The sequence below is a fragment of the Strongylocentrotus purpuratus genome, unplaced genomic scaffold (genome assembly GCF_000002235.5).
Source record: "Strongylocentrotus purpuratus isolate Spur 01 unplaced genomic scaffold, Spur_5.0 spur5_scaffold_21, whole genome shotgun sequence".
Taxonomy (NCBI): domain Eukaryota; kingdom Metazoa; phylum Echinodermata; class Echinoidea; order Camarodonta; family Strongylocentrotidae; genus Strongylocentrotus; species Strongylocentrotus purpuratus.
The window spans coordinates 40,346,754-40,359,544 of record NW_022145607.1 but is presented as its reverse complement, the minus strand read 5'-3'; the positions used below and the strand labels follow the sequence as shown (position 1 = coordinate 40,359,544).

The window sequence follows — 12,791 nt, the reverse complement described above, 5'->3', positions numbered from 1 at the left end:
ACCTTAGAAAATACTACGACTTGCACAATCTTTCCCACCTCAGTCCATGCTCCGACCATCTTGTAGCGTCAACTTATGCAAAGTCAAGTTACACGAGGTCGACTGTTTTTATTCCTCCTAACAGTTTTATGCAAGCTTATTTATGGTGAATCCCCCTGATATTATACATCACAATAGATTCACAATGTAGGAACACAATGTAGGACAGAAGGAAGATCTTGGAGTTGCAAGTCTCATTGTTTATTTTATACAATCATAACAGCACTGACAAAACAAATCTCAGCAGTTCTCAATACCTCCTTTCAATGCAAATGTTGACTCAAGTATCCATAAACTTATAGTTCTCATCCTTTTCTACAATCGATGTAGGCTTACATCATCCTGACATCGTCAACTATAGAGTACCGAAGCTGTGACATCATAAAAATCTATTCCTGGAATTTCTCAATTTTTTCTTCATTTTCCAAAAAACCACCAAAAACAATGTTGAAATGTCGAAAACGAATTGAATAGGTTAAGTATTGGCCGAGATATGACCATCTGAATAAAAAGATTGCCTATGGGAACTCAGTGTTATATGCTCTGGCTCGTAATGTTATGAACCAGATACATCACTTAACCTAATTGGTTTTCGACATTTGGACATTATTTTGGGTGGTCTTTCGAAAAAATGAAGAAACAATTGAGAAATTCCAAAAATAGATTTTTGATGACGTCACACTTCACCACTCTATTCCCTGCATTTCCCCTGCACACAGGGACGTCATCTGTACCCGAATTGCATCCTCCAATTGTCTTTGACATTCCCTCCGCAATTGAAATACAAGTTCTCATCCATTTCTATCATGGATGTAAAGCTAACTCATCCACAATCAGCCACATGATCATCTGTCACCTGACACCATCTTCTTCTTGTCTTTGACGTTCCTCCATGACTGTACTACTAGTGTCCCTTTCTACAATGGATGTAGGTAGGCCTACATCATAAAGTATCCTCTGTATCTCTGACTTCTACCAGGCCCTCACCAGGTCACATAATCATCAGTGACCCGAGTCACCTGACACCATCCTCTAGTTGTCTTTAACGTTCCTCCATGACTGAACTACAATGGATGTAGGTAGGCCATCATCATAAACTTTCCTCTGTATCTCTGATCTCTACCAGGCCCTCTGCCCACAGAGACATGATCATCTGTGAGCCTGCATCATCCTGACTGATGTCACTGACGTTCCTCCATGATTGCGGACATTCCTGAAGGGCCCTGAGAGCTGGCTCGCACTCCCTCGGTAGCTGGATCCCAAGAGCCTAATAAGAGAACCATGTGTGATGACACATTAGATAAGGCTGTGCATAGAGCAGAAGTGACCTCATAAGGGTCCATGCTGTGGAAGATGCTTATGATGATCATCATTATTAGAAAGAAGAAGAATATGATGTAGAGAAAGAAGAAGAAGACAATAAAGATAAAGAAGAAGATGTTGATAAAGATGATGATAAGGTAGAGAAAGAAGAAGAATATGATGTAGAGAAAGAAGAAGAAGACAATAAAGATAAAGAAGAAGATGTTGATAAAGATGATGATGATTAGGTAGAGAAAGAAGAAGAATATGATGTAGAGAAAGAAAAAGAAGATGATAAAGATAAAGATGTTGATGATGATAAAGATGATGATGATTAGGTAGAGAAAGAAGAAGAAGATAATAAAGATAAAGAAGAATATGATGATGACGATGATGATGAAGAAAATGATAAGGTAGAGAAAGAAGAATAATATGATGTAGAGAAAGAAGAAGATGATGATGGAGACTGAGAAGATGATAAAGATAAAAAAGATGATCATGATAATGCTGAAGATAAGGAAAACGATGACAATGGTATTTTCATTTCATACAGTTTATAATATTAAAATTTCATACAGATTCTTTCAAAATTAATGACACATATTGTATCTAGAGAGACTAACAGATTTCTTTGATTGTTCAAATGAAAACGTAGATTTTATTATTCTGTGACAATAATCTCCCCCCCCCCCCCCCAACAACCACTTCTCTCTAGAACCACTACCAAATCCTTTGAGTAGATGGAATAACAAAGCATCTCGAACATACCTCTTTAGGTTCACTACACATCATGTGTTCTAGGTGAGAATTATGAAGAGAATGATAGACAAAGACTTGAAACTCCTTTTCATCTTCATCTTCATCTTCTTCCTCATCATCTTCTTCTTCTTCCTCATCCTCCTCTTCCTCGTCCTCTTCACTCTGTCTTTTTACGATGAAAGTGTGATCAGGAAAGCGTAACCGTACCTGTTGGTCTGACGATGGCATTGGACCTGAAGAAGAATGAATTCAATTTGGTTCAACGATTCATTCATCCAAAGAAAAACGTTCAGTGCACATCATTTAACACAAATAACACAAAAAGTAGGAATTCACACGTTCACATGTGATTGTAACCGGCATAATATCAAAATAATGTATATAGAATAGAATAGAATTGTCTTCTTCCAAAGAATGAAGAAACTTTCCTTCCAGGTGATCATACATAAACAATTCACAACTTATACAATCATACCAATATGTCTCTAAGGAAAACCTGTTGAACATTATAATAAACATTGCAGGTTAATGATAGTATTCTGTGTTTACTTGATACAAATGTAGTTAAATTGATATTGAAAAGCAATGTGTTAGTGCACGTAGTGTTGTGCAGTAATAACAATTTCTCTGAAAAAAACCCTGAAAATTGAAAACCTATAACCTATAGCCAAATATAGGGGGGGGGGGGACTTTGAGGGAGAGAAAATACATTGAAAGTGGAAGACTGAGGGATTGGGAAAAACTGCCCCCAAACAAGCAAATTTAGAATCTCTGAAACTTCATGAAGAGTGCTGTGTAACTAACCTCTTGGGGCAAGGTCAGTTTCCCCATCACAAAAGGGCGGAAGACGATTGGCTATGAAGTCACAGAGCATCTCATTGGCTGCTTCCTGACCATGTGACTCAATATGGCTGCTCAGTTGAGATATCAAATCTGCCATTTTTCTACCAGTCTCGCTGCTGCTTGCCTGGAAACGATTCAAGATATGTAAGCTAATTAGCCGTTGCCAGGTGGGCTTAGCCTGAACTGCCCTCCAATGGGATTAGGACAATGGTAAGCCTTATTTAATGTACACATATGGAAGTATAACCTTGGTAAATCCATCAAACGAGTCTCCTGCGAGGCAACTTCAATGATGAAACACCATCTCTACTGTATCCTGCTACAAGGGCCCTGCAAATTGCAAGATTGATTATACAACACATTGCTCCAAGGTCAATATATGCTACACTAACCAAATTCTTCTTTGTATTCACATGTATCTTTGTACTGTTGAGGTGCAGTACGAATTATATACTATGTCTGGTAAAAGGTATAAAAGGGAGTACAAACAGCATCTACACTTTGACAGAGCTGGGTCTTTTGTACAAGAGAGGTACAATTAACTGTATGCTGTGGGCGGGAGTTCCAGAGCCTTATCACACTCATTCCTTGACTAAACACAAAACGTAGCCCTAACCATAAACCTAACCTAAAACCCAACCCTAACCATATATCTTCGATGTAATCAATCAATGAGCAATTGCTGCAGAAGAATATATGTCAGAGCCAACATCATCTAAAGGACTTCAACCAGTATGCCATATCTGTAATAAAATCAATCCTAGAGCAAATGTCACTGGAGCATATGGCGAAGGCTCAAGGCACCACAATATCACCAGGGGTGTGTTTCACAAAGACAGATCGACTTTAAGTTGGACTTAACTATGGCAGGCCGTTCATGCCACCGTTTGCTCTTACTACTAAGATCTTGAGATACTATCTTTTTTCCTTCAATAATGAATTATCAAAAAATTTAAATTCTGTAGATTTGTGACCATGATTTGTAAGTCCCTTGAGAGACCAATGCCAGTAAATGGTGAGAGCAAACAGTGGCATGAACGGCCTAACATAGTTAAGTCCAACTTAAAGTCAATCTTAGTCTTTGTGAAACATTCCCTGGACTTCAGCCAGAGTGCCAGAGATTGCGCTTGTCAATGGTTAAATACACCAAGATGAACATCACTACTTACTTGATGGTTAGGATCTGAGACGAATCTAAGAGGAAGACCCTGACGGTATGAGACGTTCTCTGAGATAGCTGTCTGGATCATGGATGGGAGGGCAATACTCAGTAGATCACCCCAAGAACTATATGTAAAGAGATATCAACACCATTATTATTTACCTCAGCTTATATGCTTCATTTATGAAACTCTTATGTTGGGTTGCCTGACTTGCCTCATACATGAAATGTAAGGAGATGCAAGGAAACTATTACAGGATTCTCACACACAATGGTGAAATGGACAGTGTCCATTCATTTCATTTCATGAATTACATATTCACCTGTTCCAAAGTGATTGGTAAACCAGTGAGCCTGATTTCTCAAAGTGTTGAAATTTCTCTCTCTCTCTCTTCCTTATTTTATACAGGTAGTTTATGTTGATTGTAATTATCATGTAATTTGTTAGTATATTGTTTAAGCCAACCCCATCACAAGCTTCATCCTTCAATTCAGGGAATTTTGACTCCTTCCTACACTGTTAATATGTATCTCATGTTACCTTTAAATACAGAAATAAATGTTAATGGAATACTGAATATTGAAAACATACCAACATTGCAGATTCGTATGGAGTAATGACAAAGTCGATTCTCAAGGTAATATTAAGCTTTTTTTATATTGGTTTTGTTACTAGATTTCAAATCCCACTGGTCTATCGCAAATGAAGCTCTCTATTCAAGGATTTCAGAAAAATATATGTTTCAATTCTGATGGCCTTCAAACTCATAAAAGGCGAAATGATTGAAGGATATACAGTAGGCTTGCGGGTGTACCATGTGAGAGAGAGGAAAGATTGAGGAGTCCTAAAAAGGACTCTCTGTAATCTTTCTTGAGGGTGTGTAGTCCTGAAAAGGACTGTTGGTGTAGTCTTGAAAAAGACTGTCGGTTATCTTTCTTAGCTTATAGTTCTGAGGAGAACTATAGTGCTTGGAGAGGACGAGTTGCGGGAGTGGCTTGACGTTTCGAACAGGTTGACTATCCGTCGTCAGGAGTGGAGAATAGCTGGCGTGCGTGAGCTTAAGTCACCGGGCTGCGGACGTGGGGGAAAAATACATGACCTTGAGAGCTTGAGTCATTGAGCCAATGATTGAAGGAGTAGAAACTGTGAAGGAACTTACGATCTTTGATATGTGCTTATAGTGAGATGTGTGGAGTGGCTACAAGTACTTGGAGTATCTGCCTGGTGAACAGTTCCTCGTGGGAAGTACATCAAGTCCCCTGCCTGAGAGATCAGAGCAAGAAAGGATCACCAGTCTACTGACTGAACTGAATATGATGCAATACAACAATAATAATAATAATAACAAAAACAACAATAACAATAACAATAATAACAATAATAATAATAATAACAATAGTAATAATAATAATAACAATAGTAATAATAATAATAATAGTAATAATAATGACTAAAAAAAAAAAAAAAAAAAAAAAATGAGCTGGGTCATGGAGAAGCACTAAAATCTGTTATAATTGACACTCCTGGTGCTCGTTCATTATTATTATTATTACCCGGCTAAAGCATGACTGCCTTCACAGCACTCATTTCTTGGCAGGTACTAGTAACCATTTACTTTATCTACAGATTATTGGCTGGTCATACATCATTAGTGAACTGGCAAGGAATGGAACCCCAGACCTTCAGTTCCAGAGCTCAGTGACTAACAAACTAATAAAATAGACTTTTTTGCATAATAACTCTTAATCTGAAAATTATTACCAAGAATATGGAGTATAAACACGTCTATATTTTGTGGGCACCCAGTAAATACATGCAAGAAAGAATGACACCATAATACCTTCATTGCTATTTTTCCTTTTCCTTCTGATGGCTTTCAAAATGGACAGTACATGTACATGGAGAACAGATCAATCCATTAGAATTTTAAATTTCTTTGACTTCCGATAGTATCCAAATAAATGCAAACGAACAGAAATAACAAAGCTTAACAAAAGGGATATAAATTCAAATCTAAATCTTGAAACAAATACAGTGAAACATGCTTTAGCAACCACCTGTCTAAAAAGACCACTTTCCTTGTCTCCCTCGAGTGGTCCTTATATACAGGTTTCACTATACACAGAGTATGACCGAGTAACAAACCTTAAGAACGATGTCATGTGTTGGCTCTCCTAGCTCCGATTGATCAAGATCTCTACTATAATCTCTAGGGAGAAGGGTGGGTGGTTTGTAGAGACGCCAGTGTTTCTCCCCTTCCAGCTGAAGTACAAACACCTACACGCAAGAAAGAAATACCCCAGAAAGATCTTGACAGCTGCTCACTTTTACCGAAGACCAAAGTATTTTAGTTTCATTTAATTATGCTTTTAAAAAAAACATCTTGAATAAACACATACTTTTTAAATCAATATAATCGATTGCAGCAATGGCAATGCCCAAAAATAAATTTAAAAAAAAAATAAAAAAAATGTGATGCTAAAATAAGTAATAATTCAATACAGAAAAATTGTTATTTAAACATATTTGTGGCTTACACCCAGTAAATAAGATTGATTGATCGATCTGTATTGAAAAACAAGTCAGAACAAATCTTGGAACCAGCGGGACTTGAACCCGCATCTAATTCAAATTTCTCCCAGGAAGCATTACATTTATAAAAGAAAACTTGTTTTTAAGCACTTTTTATGCTACCCGGTAAATAAAAACTAATAACAAAATATTGGAAAATAATTTGCTTGGATTGAAATTCAAGTATTTGTTTCCGGTACATACAAAACCCAAACTTAGAAAGCCAAATAACTACTGTAGCTTAGTTTGCCTGCCTACCTCTACATCATCGTAGTGAGGAGCCAATCCCTGTGATAGCTTGGGTGTCATGTAGATATTAGATCCCACCAGGCAGCCAAAATAAGACTCCAGCTTTTCAAGGAGATTCCAAACACTTTCCTGTAGGGAGGGCGTAATGTCACACAGGCATAAACCATGGAATCAGTCAATCATTTTTTTAGATTAAAGATAAAGGTGAGTTCTGGTAAAAAAAAAAAAAAAAAAAAAAAAAAATTCTCATAGAATCAAATGAAAATTACACTGAATGTTCAAGATTACAAATAAATGTCATTTGCCAAACAATTTTGGTAGAAACTGTATACTGGCTGAGTAATGAGCATAGAAAGATTAGGAAATCAAGGTTAGTAGCCCCCGACACTATTTGTGTAGTCCCATATACATCTTTCTGTGTGCAGTGCTTGTTACTTTACCAAGACTGGGCCAAATTTATTATGATTTTGATGACTCCAGCTTCCAGAACATTGCAGTACACACAAATACTTACATGCTACTTTTTCTGATCCATTCCACACCTTTTCTTTCACAATGCAATCTGATGACCAGAACTCACCTTTATCTTTAAATTTGATTGCACACAAACTTCATGAAATGATAAAAAAAATGAGGCCCATTGAGAACTGAACCCCTAGTTGCCAGTATACTTCCCAACTATAGATAAACATAAACAAGATGGATATACCGGACAGTGGACATGAAGATGAATGAACAGATAAGAGTTGATTACAGATGTATTTAGAATTTAGATGAAGAGAAGACTTGAAGACCCTCTTTAGGGGACCCATAGGTAGATGATGATGGTGGTGGTGTGACGATGATGATTATAGTGAATTGGTGATATCAATGATGATGATGATGATGATAGGAATGATGACAATGGTAGTGGCAATGATGATAAAACTGATGTTGGTGATAATGATCTAATAAGGATGATGATGATGATGATGATGAAAGTGAAAGTGAAGATGGTGATCATAATAATGGATGACGATGGTGGTGGCAATAATAATGATGATGATGATGATGATGATGATGATGATATAGATGGTAAAGATGACGATGCAGAAGATCATCACCACAATAAACATTAAAACGTGATGATTATCCCCTACATGTGACTGTGTCTTACGTGTGACTGTGTCCTACCTGAAAGCGTTGAGGTTGATGAAACTGAATCGTAGCTTTGTCTTGATCCAAGAGCTCCTTGAGTTTAGTAGGCTTCACAATTCCGTTCCCATTCAGCGATTCTCTCACTTCTCCCTTGTACCTGCACACATTACAGTCTTGGATGAAAGAGATTTTCTTTTCTGCTACCAACCCCTCTAAAATTGTCCTTGTAAAAAGAGATTGGAAGTAGTCCCGATGCTTTTCTCTGTTGGATATGACGATAGGTTGCTTTTCCCAGTACTCTTCCATGAATGTTTCAATCTGTATGTAAAATGTAAAAAAGATAATAAACACAAAATAAACATTAGGGGGGGGGGGGGAGGAAGGTACAAATTGTATTTTTCAAAACTCAAGAGTCCTATTCATGAAGATGAAGGGGCCTATTAAGTTGAAAATAACCTGTTTTAAATGGTTACAGCCTTCCCCATCCCTTTAGAGTTTAGGAGGTGATCTTGCAATTGTCATTGAAGTAAATGGAGATTTTTATTCTAGAAGAAGAAAGGCCCTTTTCTTGCAACAGCGAAATAGTTACCTTCATGGGGTGAATGAGATGTGCAATGCCTCTGCAGGAGAAGCTATGCCTATGTTGGCCATGTCAGCTGCATCTTGGTTGCCATTGTTTTCTTGAGCCACATCTCGAGTCTTACTTAATTTGGTGTTCTTGCTCAGGCCTCTTGCTTTCTTGGTGGTGTCACTTGGAGCATCGTTGGAGTCGAGGTGAAGAGGCTGCTTGGATCTTCGCTTCGGCATGATGATAATTTACAAATTCTTGCCTTCTTGGAATTAATCTGTTGAAACAAAAAAAGGGTCGATAACATCAACAGTATTTACTAAACGCAGGGTCTAATAATTCATTAATAATAGTATTAATAGACCAAGTATCTAAACCTGTAAAGATCTAATATTAGCAATTCATGTGTTTGATTCTTAAACAATAACACATCTAGATTTCATGACCCGCCGCCTGAGCCCTGATTACCATGATTACAGGTGCCAGCTGGGCGGCTAGGCTAGGCGGGTAGATCTATCATTATATGCCAGGTTTCATTGGGCATTGCTTCGTGAAACTGTCACAAGTAAAAGTTCACCGATATCCCATTAAAATGTATATCACCTTAGCTACCAAGTACCAAGGCGCGGTAGCTAGACAGACAACAACATAATTCGTAGGAAACTACGTACCGGTATAGTACTTACATGTGCAGAATCAGCTGACAAAATATAATACACATATGCGCACACGTGCTTTTGCCAACGCAAATTTACATCGGATACATAGTTACGCGAGGCTTTGATATTCCAGAGCCCACGGTGCGGTGCAGAGCATGCAACATTCTTTTGGAAAAATGATTGCTGGGAAAGTCATATTGTTCCTGGAATTTTTTTGTCAGTTAGTGGAAGGATTACCCCCCCCCCCCCCCCATGATGGTAAAAGTGTGACCAGCGGTCCGATTTTACTAGCCACACTTTTTTAAATGTTCACTTTATTTCAATCTGCATATAGACGGAATAAAAAGATAAAGGGGAAATTATTGCTGGAAAACGGCATATTGTTCCGGGAGTGGAACCATGGACCTACGTCTACGATCTAACCTTTGGTAGGATAGTGGAAGCTAGGATGCCCCCCCCCCACATCACTCGTTACCCACATGATGGTTAAAGAGTACAGAGGTCCAATTTTACTAGAGATCCAATTTTAAAATGTCACTATAAAGCTATAGGCCTATACAAAAAAAATCGAACAGAATTGAAGGCAGACATTTTGGCCATAATTGCTGGAAAACGGCTATTAAGTTCTTGAAAACTACATGGGAGCATTGGCGTATCGAGGGAGGGATGTGTTTTGGGTGTTTAAACACCCCCCCCCCCCCCCATTGACAAACAGGGGGTGGTGTTTTAGGTGTTTTGAATGTTAAAGAAACCCTTTATCTTTGTTTCAGATGTTTACAAATGGCTGGCTGATTCGCCCCTAAATATTTTCTCACAAATTGGGGGGACTCTTGAAAAATAGTGCTCATTACCCCCACCCCCGCTTATTCACCGGGTGGCTGATTCGCCCCCCCCCCCCCCCCCCGTCCCCCACCCCCTTAAAAAATCCGGATACGCCCTTGCTTAATTCCAACGACATGCGCCTGGTAAGGCTATTGTGACGTATGAAATAGGCAACAACAACAAAAAAGAAAGAGGGGAATTCCCATGCAACTTACAAGCGCGCACATCGCCGCGTAGCGTGTGATGGCGCGCGTATTACAATACGCGTGTCAAAAGTGTCGAAAATGCATCGACACTGACCTACATAAAACATCTAGTAGCCTAGCCACTTGAGAGAGAAAGTGTCGTCACTGGAAGTTGCTTCTGATTAGTCAGCCTGCTCATAAAGGGAACTATATTTGAAGCAACATAATTTCATATAATAATTTGAAAAAGTTTGCATCTACACCCAGCATCAAATATTTCGTGAGTCTCACGGTCCAAGTCACGTTAAACGAAATCTCACCCCAAAGAATAAGTCTATGTCTTCTGAAAATTGAGATATATTCCTGCCCTTTGAATGATATATTCCGTATACGAAGAAAGTGTACAAGAGATGTATAAATGAAGATATTTTTGGAATACATAGGCGCAGCCATTTTCTTGAAAATGTGACGTACCACGGGTGAAGTTGTACATGTATCATGCACTTTAGTTGGAAAGACTTTTTAAATCAATGACAAAACCTTTACTTTTCACTAAGGAAAAGGCATAAGTGAGAAGATAAAAATTGTATTGGTGAAAAATATATAACAGGTGAACAGTAACTAATTAATTTTAAAATACTAAACTTTAGCAGTTGACAAAATGTTTCATTTATGAGAAACCTTCACCCCAGAAGAGCACCGGTTATTTTATGCAATGTGCGTTCTGGCAATAATTTTAGTACAAATTATAATAGCAGGTCAATGAAATGCTTCAACACCACACACACCTGGTAAGGAAGCTTCCATAAATTTGAATGCAAAGTCATGTACTGTAAACGACTTCACATATATCAAGGAAATGGCGATGCTCATGTCGTGCTGAGATACTGTACATTTGTGTTGCTTTATGCCTCTCTCCAGTGGCGGATCCAGGGGGGGGGGGGGGCCCGGGGGGCCCGGGCCCCCCCCCCTTGAGAAAAAAACCATGTAAAATCACGTGATTTTTACCTTTTTTGGGGGTTGGGCCCGTCCCCCCCTGGCGCTCAAGGGGGGGGGGGGGTGCAAATTGAATTTTTTTTTTGAGGATCCAAAAAAAAAAAAAAATGTGCTCACCCCCCCCCCCCCCCCCCCCCCCCCACTAAGCGAATTTTTGGCCGGCGCGTTTTTCAAATTTTCGGGAGCAAAAAAAAAATTGTGCTCTGTACCCCCCCCCCCCCCCCCCCCCCCCCCCCACTGAGCGACTTTTCGGCCGGCGCGATTTTCAAATTTTCGGGTACAAAAAAAAAAAAAGTTGGGCCCCCTCCCCTAAGAAATCCTGGATCCGCGCCTGCCTCTCTCACACACTTTGGTGGGGAATCCTGTAGGTTAATGGACAATAATGTTATACATCTCTCAGAATAAGTAAAGTTATTTATTGGAATGAGGTTTCCTTTACAATGCTATAAATGCGAGGGGGGGGGGTGTTTTGGGTGTTCACCCCCCCCCCAAGCAGAAATATTTTCTCACGAATCGGGCAAAAAAAACACCCTTTAACAAATCCTGGATACGCCCTTGCATGGGAGGATGTCCCCTCATTCACAACAAAATGAATGTGTGATGATACAAAGTGGGACCACAGGCCCAGTTCTATATATTAACCCTACATTTTCAAAATGTTACGATATCACAATCTGCATGGAAGAGGAAACAAGCAGAGCTTTGGGGAAACTGATTGCAGGGAAACGTCATATATATATAATAATTCCTGGAAAATCTTTGGTAGGATAGTATACGTGGGAGGATGCCCCCCTCATTCAACCCCTGGTGGTTTCAGTGGGACCAGTTTTACAAGCCCACATTTACAATTTTTCACTTTATCATACTCTGCAAGAGGAAATATAAAGGCTCCTTTAGACTTTGCGAAATGATTGCTGGAAAACGGCAGATTGTTCATGGCAAATTCCTTGTTTTATTTGGCAGAAACCACATGATATAAAAACTACAGAATTGAAAACAATGAATAGCAAATCACACAAAAGTACTTGACCAATGGGTGCACCCGGCTGTGCTGCCAGACCTTGGGCAAAGTTAACCAAATAACTATAGTCCGCAGACCGCCCTCACCCAGGGGCGTACGCAGGATTTTTTTCGAGGGGGGGGGGGGGGGGGGAGGTAAAATTTGAAAACCGCTGAATAAGCGGAGGGGGAGGGGGGGGGGGGGTGAGAGCACTTTGTTTGTCCCGAAAATTTGGCCGACCGATATTTCTTTCCCAACCAGATGCAACCAGTGTTGCAGATTTATGTGACAAGGACAATCTAAGAAATACATGTACCACATTCAAATAATTAAGATTCATCAAGACAAAGCCTACAAAACTCCACAGGTGTTGAATCACAAGCCGACTCGTGACCACACCATTGACAGCAGCAGAAAAAAAGTGGCACAATATGATCTATAGGGAAAATTTGTATCCGGAGTGTGATTCAACCCTAAAAAAAAAATATAGACCTATAC

General features: G+C 39.2%; 1 protein-coding gene across 2 annotated transcripts; it reads right to left on the bottom strand.

The window, feature by feature from the left end:
* Nucleotides 1–912: 912 nt before the first annotated feature.
* On the bottom strand, nt 913–9,444 carry LOC584413 (ribosomal oxygenase 2). Of its 2 annotated transcripts, XM_030994793.1 has the most exons (11): nt 9,318–9,444; nt 8,653–8,908; nt 8,100–8,381; nt 6,936–7,055; nt 6,252–6,383; nt 5,266–5,369; nt 4,113–4,230; nt 2,905–3,067; nt 2,110–2,333; nt 1,163–1,306; nt 913–1,015 (listed from the first exon to the last, which is right to left on the bottom strand). In XM_030994793.1, exons 2-11 carry the CDS (start codon nt 8,656–8,658, stop codon nt 983–985), a joined length of 1,326 nt encoding a protein of 441 aa, XP_030850653.1. In that variant the 5' UTR covers nt 8,659–8,908; nt 9,318–9,444; the 3' UTR covers nt 913–982. The 2 variants fall into 2 exon arrangements, with proteins under 2 accessions (XP_030850653.1, XP_011679283.2); XM_011680981.2 differs by having other exon boundaries at nt 913–1,306; nt 9,303–9,365.
* Nucleotides 9,445–12,791: the final 3,347 nt, after the last annotated feature.

What these genes read in the sequence shown, in the direction of transcription:
- LOC584413 (XM_030994793.1), bottom strand. An exon ending in AACTGACCTTGCCCCAAGAG is followed by an intron (nt 2,334 to 2,904) that starts GTTAGTTACACA and finishes ATTCTTCTTCAG; the next exon opens with GTCCAATGCCATCGTCAGAC. An exon ending in CTCTGTGGGCAGAGGGCCTG is followed by an intron (nt 1,016 to 1,162) that starts GTAGAGATCAGA and finishes GGTGAGGGCCTG; the next exon opens with GTAGAAGTCAGAGATACAGA.